General features: G+C 36.8%; 1 protein-coding gene and 1 non-coding gene across 5 annotated transcripts in view; both read right to left on the bottom strand.

Annotated features, from left to right (window-relative positions):
- CCSER2 (coiled-coil serine rich protein 2) overlaps positions 1–18,606 on the bottom strand; it is a 209,619-nt gene that overhangs the window by 17,135 nt on the left and 173,878 nt on the right. Inside the window, exon 11 of one of the 4 annotated variants that reach the window (XM_087824244.1) lies at positions 1,653–1,737. The exons of the other annotated variants lie outside the window; for them this stretch is intronic. Within the exon in view, the coding sequence (XP_087680370.1) occupies positions 1,653–1,737 (85 nt within the window). The remainder of the gene's footprint in view (positions 1–1,652; positions 1,738–18,606) is intronic. 4 annotated transcript variants of the gene reach the window in all.
- LOC148091481 (small nucleolar RNA SNORD121A) lies at positions 1,211–1,293 on the bottom strand. The gene has a single exon (XR_015715658.1). It is a non-coding gene; the product is annotated as a small nucleolar RNA SNORD121A (small nucleolar RNA).

The raw sequence follows: 18,606 nt of genomic DNA, 5'->3' as shown, positions 1-18,606 counted from the left end.
ATGTTTCTGAGAAACATGCTTTAAAAATGAATCTAAAACTATTTGCAATACAGAATAATTAACCTTAAATTTGAGTCCCATATTATAGCTAGCTGAGGGAAAGGAGAGTAGGGGAGAAGGGTGGGAGGGAAAGAATTGGGGCTAAAAGCAGGCTTCAGTAAATTCAAGTTAGGCGTGTTAATCTGAGGTCAATCTGTCAAACCATGCTGTCTACTGGCTACAAGCCCAAAATACACTCTCATTTGTTATAACTGCACTTGAAATTCAGATTAGTTCACTAGCAAATAGTGTAATTCCTTATGAATTAGAAACCTTTAAACAGAGGAGAAAAGAAAGCAATTTACTTGAAGACAAGAGAGGTAAAAAAGGAGGGTTTACAATAATGGTAGATGTAAGAGGAGGCGCGGGAGGAGGAATTTCCCTTCGCACAGCGTCCACTACACAAATTCACCTGCTACTAAATACCTGATATACAAGCCTACACAAACTCTCTATTCTGTTTATCTTTAAAACAAACAATGCAAAAAGGAAGGAAAGGAATAACAGCAAAAAATAAACTTCAAACACTGTCTCAAATTCATGTTGATAACTAATAATTTTAATTAAAAAAATAAATTTTTATTTGAATAAATCACATTTTTGAATTGCTTAAAATTTTTCCCTTTTGGACCTTCAATACATCACATAGACAAGGATAATTTATGAAAAAATTGATACGAATCATAAATCAGCATAAATCTGTAGAGAAGGCAAAAAAGTGATTCTGATTGACAATATTTATATCTCTTTTTCATTAACATTAGCTTTTTTGGGTGACTTTTCAAAAAAGATAAAATATAACCAACTTACCAGATATACTTAAGTAAATAATATTTTTAAAAAACCAATATTTTGGAAAGCAGATTTAATGTAAACAATTTGTTTAAAAAGTCAAACAATTACTAAATCATTAGAAATGTTAGTAAACCATGCAGATTCAAAAGCCATTTTTTTGTACTTGTAAAGCAGCTGATAAATTATAGGACATATTAATTGTTAAAACCACCACTGAAAATCATTTAAAAGATTTTTCTTTTAGAAGACAGTGAAAAGTAATCAAAGACTTTTGATTAGGAAACATTTAAAGAAATGTGCAATGGTCTGGTAAACCTGTTCCCTAAACAGTATGCATCTGTTCATTATACCACTGATAGCATATATTCCACGCCCCCACTAAAAACTCAGAGTAGTTGAATTCCACATGAAATCATTAGATATGTACGTGGAAATGAACACATCATTGTTTTGACAGTGTACATTTTTAAAAAAACTAGGTAAAAACAATTTTTATTCACATATCTCAAGGTCATGAAAAAAATACAATGCATTAGAGACAGATGCAGGTCATTAGGTCTAGGGTCACTGGCAATAGGTTTTAACAGCTTTAGAATAAAATGAATTTCAGCTAGTTTTCTGAAGGCTCTAAGTGGAAGTCTATTTACATGCAGTCAGAGGAAGTGTTAATTGAGAAGAGAGCCCAGGAAGTGCTGGTTTAGCACATGCCTGCAGTCACTGAACAGGAGAGAAGGTGCTGGGAAAGGACAGATCATGCAGAAGGGGAATACCATGAAGGGGAAGACAGAGCAGGATAGGAGTGAGAGACACAGACTCACTCTGTCTGCAGTGCGGTGGAACAGTCCGTGGGATCCCCTGGAAGGAGCCCTGCCAAGGAGAGAAGGAGGGAGCAGAATACCCACCCTGTGTAGAGAGAGATGGGGTAGGGAGGTATAATAAAAAAGGGAACTGAGAAATAGAGAAACCAAAGTCATTTTTAAAAAAAACAACACACAATAGTGTTAATGAAAAGACAGGTTTCATTTTTTTAAAAAAATACTAAATTACACAACTATTTCATACCTATTTATTTTTCATATATTTTAAGAAAAAAATTATTTTCTTCTAATATTTGTAGTTAATGCATAAGAAAATATTCTTTCTGGCACACATTACATTTATCGTCATATATCTCTTTTTAAAGTAGCATATTCCAGTGTTGCAAAAAATGAAAGCATTTCAAAGGGAAGATAAACTGTAGGTATTAAACACACAGACAAAACATCAATTATAAATCAGGCGATAAAAAATTACCATACAAAAAATTTGTACTTCTTTTTAAATCATAGATTTTCACAGGATTAGCAGATAAAGCACATTAGCTAAAGACAGCAGAACCAACATATCACTAAGGAGACTCAGGATGCTGTGAGAGTGTATCAAAACCTTGACATGCAGGCCACAAGTTGTACATGTATGCTTTTTAATTTGATTAACTTGTGGCTTCTTAGTTTTACTTATTTTAATACAGATGATCAGAATTAAAATGCATCTGGAATGTCATTTACTTCAATTTCTTCACTTTCCAGATAAAACAGGGTCTTCAAGAAAGAATTTGTTCACGTCACACAAATAGAACCAGATTGGGTCTGGTGTCGCCCTGTTCCGAGCCTCCTCACTGACTGAAGTATATAAACTATTGATACACTATCATCAAGGAAAATGAGCTTGTAAATCATCATACCCAGTTCATTTGCAAATGAAAGTAGGCATAATTTTTCAGACCAATTAACTTGACATAGAAATGTTATTAGAAGATTACTAACAGAGTTTATCGGTGTTTACAGATTTCAAGGACATTGATCCAAATAAAAATTTGTTTGTCCCCCACTGTATCAATAACATTCCTGGCTTAGTTCAGTATAATCAGATACTTTAAATTTAAGAGCAATCCTACATTGCTCACTATAACATAAGAGATCCACTATAAAAAAAAAGATCCATTTTCTATGTTCATGAAAGGAAAAAGCAGCTATAAGTTGCTAAACAGACTATCCTAGTAAATAAAGGTCCTGTTTTTTAAAAAAAATTATTACACTTTCTCCACTAATTTAGCCATTGATGTTTATGAAAATAGCTTAGAAAGAATTTAATAGGGTGATAACCCCAGGTACTCTCCATAGATATTACCTGATAAAACTTTATTTTGCTGTTTCCTTAATGTTTTGGTCCAAAAGCTTTAGGCAAAACAAGTCCTCAACCAAGAAAGAGCACACACTCCCCTCCCCATGAGTTTCACCAGGGCCAGGGTCTACCCACTAGGCTGGGTAAAGGGACTTTCAGATAGGGATTCTGTACATGAGCTAAACCAGCAGTCACAGCCCTTCTCAAAGATGGGAGTTCTCTCTGGAGATCTGTGGAAACAGTACTCACTGGGAGTCAGGGGAACTGTGTTTTTCTTTGGATCTTCCACAAGCCCTACAGCCTCAAGAAAGCTACTGCTCTTCTGTGACCCTGTTTCTTTATTTGTAAGATACAAAGTTGGAATGTGCTGTAGACTGAGTATTTGTATCCCCCCAGAATTTCAAATGTTGAAACCTATTCCACCAGTGTGATAGTTTGAAGGTGAGGTCTTTGGGAAGTGATCAGGTCATAAGGGTAGAACCCTCATGAATGAGATTAGTATTCTAATCTCATATAAATAAAAGAAATTCCAGAGACCTCCCTGAGAACCAGAAATCTGGCCCTCACTAGACACTTGAATCTGCTGGTGTTTTAATCTTGGATTTCCCAGCCTCCAGAAGTGTCAGAAATAAACTTCTATTGTTTATCAGCCACCCAGTCTATGGTATTCTGTTACAGCTGCCTGAACAGACTAAGGCAGAATGGTTCATTTCTAAGAAAATTCTTAATTTTGTTTCTTATAATTCAGTTACTTAAATTTATCTGTCCTTATTTTCACTTGGCAAGAATCATTGCTATCCTTTCATTATATAACTCTCTTTTTATGGCATTTAAAACAATCAACTTTGTATTAAGCTGTCCCTCCTAATAAGTTATTAGTTCTTTGAAATACTGTAATTTAAGTAAAAGTATCTGTCACAATACGTATCCTAAATGTTCACCTTCTCTGCCTAACAGTCCCCAGCACACAGCAGACTCTAAATATCTGTTTACTGATTTAATGGAATTAAGTTACTGTGTTTATCTAAAGATGAAGTTGTAACATCCTTCAAGCCTGGACATATACTGCAAGCATTTAAGAATCTTAAAAACAAAAACAGTGACAACCCATTTTCACTCCCCCAAGATCAGCAAGTCATAATCTCTGAGATAGGCCTGGCCTTGTGAAATAAATACATAAACAGCTCTGCCCACCATACCAATGGGCACCCATTATTAAGCTGATTGAATAGTTGTCATCTGAGTCTATGCCTAGAAAAGCAAAGAATGTTATTCATTTTATTTCTGACACTTAAGATGCCTTTTTCCACTTCCCTACATTTCAAACCCATTTCTAAAAGCTTTCCCCTATCCTACTCTTAATAACCATCACTGGTGTTTATAAGCACCCACGTGTCTTCTAGTGGACACCTGTCTCAGGGAATTCTTCTTCCTCTCTTCAGTGTGTTGATTTGGATATTTTTCTTATTCTTCTATTAAACATAGCTACCCTTAGAATAACAGCTTTTTCACTTTTCTTGTGTGACTTGTTGCTTCTTCCTCTTTTTTTTTAAACCCTCATCTGAGGATACTTTTTCCACTGCTTTTCAGAGAGAGTGGAAGGGAGAGAAAGAGAGAGAGAGAAAGAGAGAAAGAGAGAGAGAGAGAGAGAAACATCAGTGTGAGAGAGACAAACGACTGGTTGACTCCCGCATGCACCCCGACCTGGGCCGGGGATCAAGGCTGCAACCGAGGTAGTGAACCCGGGACCCTTCAGTCCACAGGCTGACACTCTAACCACTGAGTCAAACCAGCCAGGTGTGAACTATAGCTTCTTGATAAGCGACTTTCACAGAGTAGAAACAACATACTATGATTAAAATTTAATAGAAGGAGGACTCCCAGTACAGCACAGGATGGAACAGATACACTTTTCCTTTTTTCTCCTGAAAAGTATAGCTAAAAACCCTGGATATTATATATAAAACAAACATAAAACTCTGAAAGGTGATGCTAAGAAGACAGACCAATTAGGGGCATTTAAATCTGAGGAAGAACATGGTAGAAAATTCCTGAGTTTTCTTTTTACCTAATGTATCCTGGATTAGGTGATGGAGAAGCCAGCACCCAGAAATGCCAATGGGCATAGACAAAAACAAAAGCAAAAAGGTCTCCAAAGGTGCTGCCAGGAAAGAGGTAGCCTAGTAATACACAAAGTTTATGCACAACAATTTGCTAAACACAGAAAAACTGCGGCTCAGCCCCCATTCATATCAGAAAAGACCAATGGGGAAGCTTAGAATTCCACCCTCATCTGGCTCTAATGCTGTCTTTTATGGTTCTTAAGGTATATATAGCAAATGTTTAAAATATTTATAAATGGGGGAGAGGAAGGGACTTAAAAGAAAGTAAGGTTTCTATACTTAGTAGACTACATAAGTATTAATATATTATTAAAACAAAAAACAAAACAAAACAAAACAAAAAACAAATGGAGACCAGCCTTGAAAATTCCCTGGGCAGACAAAACCAGTTTGGTGTTATATATTAAAAAAACACACACCTTAATTTAGCTTTTTTGCAAGACTAGCTTGACCCAGGTCATTTCTTGCTTATGCCCCTGGAAATCATAAGTACAACCTGAAGTGTCTCCCAAGGCTGATATGAGGTAAGCACTGAAAATTCTAATGTTATAGCCAATCAGTGTGAAGAGTAAGCAATCACTGCTGTCTCACTATACAAGCTGCTTTATAATAATATACCCCTGAGCTTCATCTCATGTTTTGGTTTGAATGCTCCTAGGTTGTTAACTATCTTTTTGGTGTTTGCATCATCAACTTTTACTGATTACTACCTTGGTGATTCATTGGTTTTACTTCTGTTCTTTCAGAACCTTCGACAATATATAACGTGATACCTAGACTAACTATAACATTTCCATGAAAAGACACACTTAAAACACAAAATATAAATCAAAATGCAATTCTAAAAGAGGTATAAGTAACATACAGAAAAGCAAAAAAGAAAAAAAGAAACACAAACAGAAACAAAGGAAAAAGGTAACAATAAAATGGTAGACTGAAGCCCTAACATCAATATTACATTAAATATAAAGGATGTATAGACATCAATTAAAAGGCAGAGTGGATAAAAAAATCATGATCTAATTACATGTACAATTGATGAAATTCACCTTCAATATAATAATATATGTATTTTAAAGTTAAACATGAAAAAGATTTACCATGCAGGAGAGAGAAACAAATGGTGGCATAGATAACAGCTGTACCTGCCACCTCCCACAACCACATCAAAATTACAACTAAAATACAGAACCACCATCATTCAGAGCCTCCTGAAATCTAGGTGAACAGAAGTCCTACAACCAGGGGACTGAAGAAGCATCAAGACCGGTAGGAGGGGTGCAGACGCGGGCGGATCGGGGCTGAATCCTGGAGACTGGGCCGCGGGTCCATACCCGGTGACATGGTTTAAACCCAGGAAGGATATCACGGCGGTGGTGGTTTCCCGGAGGAGTGAGGGGTCCCAGCCCCACATCGGGCTCCCTGGGAAGAGAAGTCTCCACAACCTTGGGCTGTGAAAACCAGTGGGGACTGTCCCTGTGGGACGTGGAGGGTGCTCGAGTCCCAGGCAGCTCCTCTTAAAGGGCCCGTGCACAGACTCAGATGTGCTCCCTCTGAGCTCCAGCGTTGGGCTGCAGCTTGAAAGGAACCTGGGACATTTGGGGAGAAACTAACTTGCCTGAAATTGGGGCGAGAGCTGGAGGGGCAGCTTTCTCCCAGGCAAAAGAGCTAGCAGAGGTCATTGCTCCTTTGGCGAGCCCTCTCCCCACACACAGCAGGCAGGCAGGAGCCACATTTGAATATCCAGCACCTGACTGCACCTCTGGCACCGCCCCAGTTATTCCCGGAGGCCCTGCCCCTCCCCACCTGCAGGCTCATCCAAGCCATTTCCAGTGGCTTTTCTATGCAAGTGGCCTCTCAAGCCTCATGCTTAGGACTTTCCTAAAATCTCTCAAACAAGCAGCAGTGTGCCCCATAGGGTTTGATAAATGGCCCCAGGCCTGGCACTACTGGCAGCCTGCATTGGTTCATAGCTTGGCCTCTCCTGGACACCTCCGAGCCCAGCACAAGTAGCAGACATCTATGGTTTGCTGTGTAGCTCATGCTGGATGGCCCTGGGCAAGGCACTGGCAGAAGCTGACTTTGCACCTCCAGGGAGGCCCCAGAGACAGTGCACCTGGTGGTCAGGCTAGACCACGCTGGATTACAACCCTACCACATCCATGAGTGACACATTCAAGGGCGCACTTGGTGAACACCAAAGCTCCACTTAAGTAATTCCTGCTCCATGGGGGTTGTCTCCAGCACAGTAGCTGGAGATGGTCCTCACAGCCAATTGGCCTTCGAGTCAATTCCTCCCAGTGACACCAACAGCAACCAAGGCTCAATCAACTACAATTGGTCAGAGCACACAGCCGACACAGGGGAGCACATAGAAGGCCCAGCTCAGGTGACTGGGGAGGCTGAGCCACTGGACCCTACAGGACACCAACTACACAAAGCCACTCTACGAATTCCAGGAGACATAGCAGCTCTACCTAATACATAGAAACAAACACCTGGCAGCAGCCAAAATGTGGAGGCAAAGAAATATGTCACATAGGAAAAAACAGAAGAAATCTCTAGAAGAGGAACTAAATGAAATGAAGCCAAGCAAGCTACTAGATACAGAGTTCAGAAGTATAGTTATAAGGATGCTCAAGAATATTAAGACTATTAAGAAAACAAGTGAGACCATCGATGACATAATAAAGTACCAGTGAGAAATGAAGGCCACACAAACTGAAATGAAGAATAATTTACAGGGAATCAACAGTAGAGTAGAGGAAACTGAAAATCAGATCAGCAATTTGGAACATGAGGAAACAAAAAACACCCAATCAGAAGAGCAAAGAGAAAAAAGAATCCAGAAATATGACGATAGTATAAGGAGCCTCTGGCACAACTTCAAGAGGCCCAACATTTGCGTTGTGGGGATGATAGAAGGAAAAGAAAGAGAGCAAGAAAGTGAAAACCTATTGGAAAAAATAATGACAGAAAACTCTCCTACCTGGTGAAAGAAATAGACCTACGAGTCCAGGAAGCACAGAGAATCCCAAACAAGAGGAACCAAAAGAGGACCACACAGCAAGACACATCATAATTCAAATGCCAAAGGTTAAAGACAAAGAGAGAATCTTAAAAGCAGCAAGAGAAAAGCAGTTAGTTACCTACAAGGGAGCACCCATACGACTGTCAGCTGATTTCTCAACAGAAACTTTGCAGGCCAGAAGGGAGGGGCAAGAAATATTCAAAGTGATGAAGAACAAGAACCTATAACCAAGATTACTCTACCCAACAAAGCTATCATTTAGAATTAAAGGTCAGATAAAGAGCTTCTTCAGACAAGAAAAAGCTAAAGGAGTTCATCACCACCAGACCAGTGCTACGTGAAATGTTGAAGGGTCTTCTTTAAGAAGAAGTTAATGAACAAAGGAATCTCAGAAACTAAGTGGATCCAGAGACACTGACACACGCAACAGACGATCATATTTCAGAGGGAAGAGGGAAGAGGGGTGGAGGGTGGGAGGAGATTAACCAAAAAGTTATATCCATATATGCATAACCCATAGACATGTACAATGATGGGGTAAAGGCCTGGGAAGGGGGTGGGAGTGAGGTGGAGGGGGTCAATTGGGGGGAAAAATAGGATACCTATAGTGCTTTCAACAATAAAGATAAATTAAAAAAGTATATATACCATTCAGAAAAAATCAAAAGGAAGTAAGAGTGACTATATTAATATCTGATAAAGGATTCAGAATGATTTACCTGATACAAAGAGGGGCATTATAAAATGATAAAGGGTCAATATGCCAAGCAGACAAAACAATCCTAAATGTGTGTGCACTGAACTACACATCAAACAAAACTGATAGAACTAGGAGTATCTAAATCCACAAACATAGCTGGCAAACACAGCAACACCTCTCTCAGCAATTGATGAAACTAAACAATCAAATCAGCAATGACACAGAACTCAAGCACATCATCAACAGTCAGAATCTAATCAACATTTATTGAACACTCCATCCAACAACAGCAAACTACAAATTCTTTCCAAGAGTTCATATAACATTTAGCAAAGAACAGATGATACTCTAGGCCATAAAGCAAATCACAACAAACTTAAAAGAAATTAAGTTATACTCAACGAGTTCTCTGACCAGAACAGAATCAAATTAGAAATCAGTAACAGAAAGATGATAAAGTTCCATAAACTTGGATACTAAACAACATAATTCATGGGTCAAAGAACAAGACTTAAGGGAAATAATAATAAGAAAAAACACACCACTGAATACAAAAGAAAATACATAATATCAAAAGTTGTACAGTCCTAAGAGGGAAATTCCTAGCATTACAGGCATACTTGAGAAACAAAAAAAATTTCAAGTAAACAATCAAACTTTATAAAGTTTGTTGTTAGAAACAGAACAACAAACAAAGCCCAAAGTGAATAGAAGGAAAAAAATTAAAAAGAGCAGAAATAAACAAAACTGTCTAAAGAAACAATACAAAAGATCAATGAAACTGATAGCTGGTTCTTTGAAACGATAAGCAAGATTGACAAACCTTTAACCAGACTCATCAAGAGAAAGAGAGAGAGGACCTAAATAAAATCAGAAATGAAAGAGGAGAAATAACAACTGACACCAAAGAAATACAAAGGATTGTAAGAAAATATTACGAATGGCTACATGCCAACAAATTGGACAATCTGGGTGAAGTACAGATTCCTAGAAACATACAATCTTTCAAAACTTAATCAGGATGAATCAAAGAACCTGAATAGATTACAACTAGTGAAAATGAAGCAGTAATAAAAAAAACTCCTCCCAACAAACAAAAGTGATGGACTGGATGGCTTCACAGGTGAATTTTACTAAACATTCAAAGAAGAATTAACACCTATTCTTCCCAAACTATTCCAAAAAATTCAAGAGCAGCGCAGACTCCCCAGCTCATTTTATGAGGCCAGCATTATCCCAACTCCAAAACCAGATAAAGACACTACAAAAAAGAAAATTATCGGCCAATATCCCTAATAAACGTAGATGCTAAAATCGTCAACAAAATGTTAGCAAACTGGATCCAGCAATACATTAAAATGATCATATGTCATAATCAATTGGGATTTATTCCAAGGATGCAAATCAAAAAATATGATACACCACATAAACAAAATGAAGGATACAAATCACATGGTCATATAATAGACGCAGAAAAAGCACTTGATAAAATCCAACACCCATTTACATCATCCTCAAAGGGCAAAAACTACAAGCATTTCCCTTAAGATTAGGAACAAGACAGGATGTCCACTTTCACCACTCTTATTCAACATAGTGCTGGAAGTCCTAGCCGCAGCAATCAGACAGGAAGAAGAAATAAAAGGCACCCAAACTGGAAAGGAAGGAATAAAAATGTCATTATTTGCAGATGACATGATATTGTATATAGAAAACCCTAAAGAGTCCACCAATTAGAGCTGATAAATGAATTAAGTATCAGGATACAAAATAAATATGCAGAAATAAGTTATATTTTTATATACCAATAATAAACTATCAGAAAGAGAAACAAAGAAAACAAAAAACAAACAAAAAACCTAAGATTACATTCAGCCAAGGATGTAAAAGCCTGTACTCAGAAAATTATGACACTGAAGAAAGAAATTGAAAAAATACAAATAAGGGGAAGCATATACCATGTTCATGGATAAGAAGAACTAACATAATTAAAATGCAATCCCAAAGCAATCTACAGATTCAACGCAATTCCTATCAAGGTACCAATGGCGTATTTCACAGAACTAGAACAAATATTCCAAAAATTTATATGGAACCACAAAAGACCAAGAATAGCAACAGAAATCTTGAGAAAAACAAAAAAACAAAAAAACCAAAAAACAAAGTTGGAGGAATCACACTACTTGATATCAAACTATACTTCAAGTCCATAGTAATCAAAACAGCATGGTACTGGCAAAAAACCAGACATATAGATCAGTGGAATGGAATAGAGAGCCCAGAAATAAACCCATATAGTCTATTCAATAAGTGGTGTTGGGAAAACTGAACAGATATGTGCAAAAAATGAAAATGGACCTTCTTACACCACACACAAGAATAAACTCAAAATGGATTAAAGACTTAAATGTTACACTTAAAACCATAAAAATCCTAGAAAAAACATAGGCAGTAAAATCTCAAACAATTCTTGCAGCAATATTTTTTCTGACATATCTCCTCATGAAAGGGAAACAAAAGAAAAAATGAACAAATGGGACTACATCAAACTAAAAGTTTTTACACAGCAAAGGAAGCCATTGACAAAATGAAAAGACAACCCACTGAATGAGAAAACATAATGGCTGATACATGAGATAAGGGCTTAATATCCAAAATTTATAATGAACTTTTAAAACTCAACACCAAAAACACAAACAATCCAATTAAGAACTGGGTAAAGGACCTGAATAGACACTTCTTCAAAGAGAGCATACAGATGGCCAATAGGCATATGAAAGGATGCTCAATGTCCCTAATTATTGAGAGATATAAGTCAAAATCACAATAAGACATCACCTCACAGCTGTCAAAATGGTCATCATCAATAAATTTACAAACAGCAAGTGTGGGCGAGGATGTGGAGAAAAAAGAACTCTTGTGCACTATTGGGAATTCAGACTGGTGCAGTCACTGTGGAAAGCTGTATAGAGTTAATTCAGAAAATTAAAAATGGAACTGCCTTATGACCGAGTGATTCCACTTTTGGAAATATCTCCGAAGAAACCCAAAATACTAATTTGAAAGAATATATGCATCCCTATGTTCACTGCAGCATTATTTACAATAGCTAAGATTTGGAAGCAACTCAAGTGCCCATCAGGAGATGAGTGGATAAAAAAGCTGTGGTACATTTACACAATGGACTACTACTCAGCCTTAAAAAAGAAGAAAATCTTACCCTTTGGGACATCATGGATGGACCTGGAGAGCATTATGCTAAGTGAAATAAGCCAGTCAGAGAAATACAAGTACCATATGATTTCACTTACAGTGGAATCTAATGAACAATATAAACTAACAAACAAAATAAAAATAGACTCATAGATACAGAGAACTGACTGACAGCTGTCAGAGGGGAGGGGCGTTGGGGGGCTGGGTGAAAAAAGTTAAGGGACTAAACAAAGAATAAAAACCCTCATAGACACTTATAACAGCATGGTGACTGTCAGAGGGAAAGGGGTGGGGGAGGTATCAGAGGGTAAATGGAGGATAAATGGTAATGGAAGGAGACCTGACTTGGTGTGGTGAACACACAATACAATACACAGATGATGTATATAGAATTGTACACACCTGAAACCTATGTAATTTTATTAACCAATGTCATCCCAATAAATTTAATAAAAATTTTTTAAAAGTTGCAGAACACAGTGAAAGCAGTGATAGAAACAAGAAATCTCAAATCATTAAGCTAAACTTCCACCTTAAGAAACTTGGAAAAATAGACCAAAATAAACTGAAAGTAAATAGAAAAAAGAATACAATAAGGAGCAGAAACTACTGAACACAGGAAAATAGAGGTAATTAAAGAAACAAAAAGTTGGTTCTTTGCCTGGCCAGCGTGGCTCAGGGGTTGAGCTTCCTTCCAGCTATGATCCAGGAGATCAAGGTTTGATTCCTGGTAAGGGCATGTGCCCAGGTTTCTGGATTGATCCCCAGCAGGGGGTGTGCAGGAGGCAGCAAATCAATGACTCTCTCTCATCATCGATGTTTCTATCTCTCTCTCCCTCTCCGTTTCTCTCTCTGACATCAATAAAATAAAAAATAAAAAGGTTAGTTCTTTGAAAAGGACAATGCAACTGACAAACCACTAAGATTAATAAAAGAAAAAAAACAAGTAAGACACAAATGATCAAAATTAGGAATGAAATGGGGTATCAATACAGATTCTCCAGCCATTACAACATGATAAGGGAACACTATGAAGAACTTTACAGTCATAAATTTGACAACTAAGACGTTTTTAATTACTCAAAACCACAAAGTATCAAAACTCATCAAAGATAAAAGAGATCATTTGAACAGACCTATAACAATTTAAAAACTCCCCTAAAAGAACTCTCCAGGCCCAGATGGTTTCGCTGGAGAAGTTTATCAAACATTTAAAGAATTAACACCAATTCTACAATTCTCTTGCAAAAAGGAGAAGAGGAAAGAGAAAAGAACACATTCCAACTCATCTGTGAGGCCAGAACTACTCCAACACAAAACCAAAGATATTATGAAAATGTAAAAATATAGACCATTCTCCCTAATGAACACAGCTGTAGACAATCCTTAACAAAATACCACTGAACAGAATTCAGAAATATATAAAAGAAATTATACACCATGACCAAGTGGAGTTTAGGTCAACAAGACTGATTCATTATTCACAAACCAATCAATGCAATCAATACATTCAGTACAAAAATCACATGTTCACATATATTCATATAGCAAAAGTTTTTAACAAAATCCAACACACATTCATGATGAAAACTCTCCGCAAACTAGGGATAGTGGGTAAGTTCTTCAACTTGATAAAAAGCATCTCACAAATGTCTACAGCTAACATTTACTTAATGGTGAAAGACTAAATGCTTTCCCCCTTAGATCAGTAACATGGCAACAGTGCCCACTCTCACTATTCTTATTCAACAAACTACTGAAAGTCCTCACAAGCAGCATAATACAAGAAAATTAAATAAAAGACATGTAAATCAAAAAGAAAGAAAACTGTTCCTATTTGCAAGACATGATGGTCCACAGACAATTCAATCTACAGAAAAACTCCCAGAATGAGTAAACTTAACCCACAAGATAAAAGATCCATAAACAAAAATCAACTGTTATTTCTAAATATCAGCAATGAACATATGGAAACTGAAATATACAATGCCATTTATAATCACTCCAAAAAATGAGATGCTTAATAAACTGGGAGAGCATATACAGAACTTGTATTCTAAAAACTAGAAAATGGTGATTAAGGAAATAAAAATAGGTTTAAATGAATGGAGAGATATACCTTATTCATGGATTGGAAGACTCAAAACACTAGAAATGTTAATTTCCCCCCAAATGTTATGTAACACATTTCTGTAAAAATCTTGGCAATTTTTTAAAAAGATATAGACAAGTTTATTAGAGAACTATGTGGAAAGGCAAAGGAACTAGAAATAGATTAACAATTTTGAAAAATAATAGTAAAGTAGAAGGACTCACTCTAGTCAATTTAAGACTTATTAAATAGCTTAGAGCAATCAAGACAGTGAGATATTAGTGCAGGGGTAGACACATAGATCAGTGGAATAGAGAATCCAGGAATATATCCACACAAGTACCATCAAATGATATTTGAAAAAGATACAAAAGCAATTCAATAAAGGACAGTTTTTTAAACAAATAATGCAAAGCAACTGGAGAGTTGTAGGAAAATAATGAAATTTTACCTAAACTTATCTTACATAAAAATTAACTCAAACTAGATCACAGATTTAAATTTTATATGTAAAACTGTAAACATTTGAGAAGAAAACAGAAAATTTTCAGTGTCTTGGGCTTGGTAAAGAGTTTAGACATAACACAAAAAGCACAATCCATAAAAAAAAAAAATTGATAGACTGAATCTCACCAAAATTAAAATATTTTGCTCTGTGAAACATTCTGAAGAGGATGAGAAGTAAGGAAAATACTTGCAAACCACATACCGAATAAAGGACTCCTATTGAGAATACATAAAAAATTCAAAATGCAACAGTAGAAAAATAAACAGTCCCACCTTTCCTTCCATGCTCTCTAAATCAATGGGGAAAATATCGTCTGGTGAGGAGTAACAACAACAAAAAGGGAAAAATGACGGTTGGAGACATTTAAACAAAATGGCAAATAAGCACACAAAAAGGTGTCTACATAACTAGCCATTAGAGCTACATAAATTAAAACCACAATGAGCTATCACTACATATCTACCAGGACAGGTAAAATAAAAAGTAATGAAACACTACATATGCTGGTGAGGGTGCAGAGAAACTGAATCACTCACACAATGTTACTGAGAATCTAAAATGGCACTGCTGCTCTGGTAAACAGTTTGGCTGTTTCTCTAAAAAGTAAACAGTTACCATATTACCCAGAAATTTCACTCCTGGGCATTTATCCCAAAGAAATAAAAATTTACACCCACAAGACCTTCCTCACAAATATTCATAGCAGTTTTACTTGTAATAGCCAAAACCTGGGAACTGCCAAAATGCCTCTCAATATATGGGGTTAAACAAATGGTAGAACAGTCATATCATGTAATACAACCCAGCAATAAAAAGGAATGAATTACTGACAGACACAACTACTTGGATGGATCTTCAGGGCATTATGGATTCCCAGGGATCTCCAGGGGGGAAAAAGCCAATCTCAAAAGCTCATATGCTATATAATACCCTTTATATAACATTATTGTCAAAATTATAGACATGGAAAACAGATGCGTGGTTGCCAGGGTTAGAAATGGTGGGGAAGGAGGGTGTGGCTGAGACTATTAAAAGGCAGCACAAAAGGGAGCAATTTGGTGCCATGATTCTGTGTCCTAGATGTGGTGACTGTTACATGAACACACAAGGGATAAAATTGCAGAGAACTATGCACATACTAATGTCAATTTCCTAGTTTTGATACTGAGCTATCTTTACATTTATGGAACCATCAGGGGCACTGAATGAAGATACAAGGGGTCTTTCTGTACTATTTTTGCAACTTCCTATAAATCTGTAAGTATTTAAAATAAAAAGTAAAAAAAGTAAACAGTAATAAAACCATCATGTACATTACAGTAATATGGCGGAAAATTCTCTGAAATGTGGATTCTATTGGCAGGGTCGTATTTTATTGGGGAGAGAAGAAAAACGTGTAAGGACCTCCTCATCTCTACAAACTAAAGATAATTTCTCTGAGTATATAAAAAAATATTCTATATTCCTTTCAATAGTAACAAGTGAAACAGTTATAAATTTGATATGACTAAACCTTGAGACCATTCAAGTTCAAGAGACACCAGACATCTGAGCAACACTAAGCAGCAGCACCAAGAAACAGCATGCGCTGGCTCCCCATTCCTACTGGAGGTGTTTCTACAAGAAAAGAGAACTTCTACGTTATGAAAGAGCCTAACGTAGAAGATTCAGAATTTGTAAGATTGAAACAAAGGGTGTAAAACTCGATCTTGAGCAAAAAGACAAATGAAGAAAGAAGTTCCCAGAAGAATGAATCTGTCCCAGCAGTGAGTGATGGAATACACTGGCTCCTCAACAGAAGGCTGCCACAGTCATGGCAATTTGAAGACAGAGCTGGAAGGTATAGTCTCCATAATCTTGAAGACATGTCCACTATCCTCTGGTCCAGAAACAGGGCCCCACTGTTCTATCATCTCTGATTTACCATTTCTCTCTGCCCATGAATATCATAAACTAAGTATCAGGGAATGTCTTTGATTTAGTATCAAACCCTTAGCACTAGGATCGAAATATACAAAAACTTCCTGAAAGTTCACTGAGAAATGAATGAACCTATGGTTTAACAGCTGAAGGATTTACTGTGGAATTTTTTCTTGTCAATTCCTGCTATTTAGTTCAGGTTTAAAGCCTAATCCAATGACCTGCTAAGAGAATTGCACTGTCTAATGTGGTTGCTAATAGAAACATGGGGCTCTATAGATAAGTCTGAACTGAAAAGTGCTATAAATGAAAAATACATCCCAGATATCAAACAGTACAAAAAACAAAATACAATAGGAATGTAAAATATCTCAATATCTTCTTTATATGGATTCTATGTTCAAATGGTACTGACATGTTAAATAAAATATTTTATTAAAATTAATTTTGCATACTTTTTACTTCAATTTGGATGCTAGAATCATATATGTAGATATATGATTTAAATCATATATGTAGATCACATTATATTTCTATTGGAGCACTAATCTAGAGGAAGAACAGTGCATGATTCTTCCTCTCTCTTTTTTTTAATACTAATTTTTAATTAAATCTCCTGGGGTGCCATTGGTTGATAGGGTCATGTAGGTGTTAAAGTGTGTATTACTATGATACATGATCTGTACGTTGCATTGTGTGTCCACCACCCAAAGTCAGAGCCTCTCCTGTCACCATATATTTGGCCCCCTTGACCCTCTACTACCCTCCACCCCCTTCTCTCTGGTAACCACTGTACTGCTGTCTCTCTGTGTCTCTGAGTTTCAGTTTTATATCCCACAAATGGGTGAAATCATAGGGTTCTTAGCTTTTTCTGACTGACTTAATTTCACTTAGCATAATGTTCTCAAGGTCCATCCGTGTTGTCACAAATGGCAGTTTCGACTTTTCTTATGGCTGAGAGTATTCCACTGTGTCCATGTCCCACAGCTTCTTTATCCTGTCCTCTATCGCAGGACGCTTGGGTTGTTCCATGTCTTGGCCACTGTGAATAATGCTGCAACGAACATAGGGGTGCATATATCCTTATGAATAAATGTTTTCAAGTTTTTCAGGTAGATGCCCAGAAAAAGAATTGCAGGGTCATATGGTGACTTTATTTTTAGATTTTTGAGGAACCACCAGACTGCTCTCCATAGTGGCTGTACCAGTCTACATTCCCACCATCAGTGGGTGAGGGTTCCTTTTCCTCCACAGCCTCTCCGATACTTGTGTTTACCTGTCCTGTTGATAACAGCCATTCTAACAAGGTATGAGGTGGTATCTCATTGTAGTTTTTATTTGCATTTACTTAATAGCTACTGAAATCTAACATCTTTTTATATATCTAATGGCCGTTCATATGTCTTCTTGGGAGAGGTGTCTGTTCAGGTCCTCTGCCCATTTTTTAATTGGATCGTTTGTCTGTTTGGTGTTGAGTTGTATGACTTCTTTACATATTTTGGATATTAACCTGTTGTCTGACCTGTTGTTTGCAAGTAAAATCTCCCATTTGGCTGGTTGTCTTTTTGTTTTGTTGGTGGTTCCTTTTGCTGTACAGCTTTATAATTTTATATAGTTCCATTCGTTTATTTTTGCCTTTACTTCCCTTGCCTTTTGGGTCAAATTCATAAAATGTTCTCTATGACCAAGGTCCATAAATTTAGTATCTATGTCTTCTTCTATGTAATTTATTGTTTTAGATCTTATATTTAGGTCTTTGACCTATTTTGAATTAATTCTTGTACAGGGGGACAAACTAATCTAGTTTCATTCTTTTGCATGTGGCCTTCCCATTTTCCCAGCACCATTTACTGAAGAGGCTTTCTTTGCTCCATTGTGTGTTTCTGGCTCCTTTGTCAACAATTATTTCCCCATATACCTGTGCTCTCAATTTCTGGGCTCTCAATTCTGCTCCATTGGTCAGTGCATCTGTTCTGCCAACACCGTGCTGTTTTGGTTATCACTACTCTGCAGTATAATTTG

Source organism: Miniopterus natalensis, chromosome 14 (assembly GCF_054644295.1).
Source record: "Miniopterus natalensis isolate mMinNat1 chromosome 14, mMinNat1.hap1, whole genome shotgun sequence".
In the NCBI taxonomy this organism is placed as follows: Eukaryota; Metazoa; Chordata; class Mammalia; order Chiroptera; family Miniopteridae; genus Miniopterus; species Miniopterus natalensis.
Note: the sequence above shows the minus strand (reverse complement) of the source record. Positions and strands in the feature narration are given on the sequence as shown.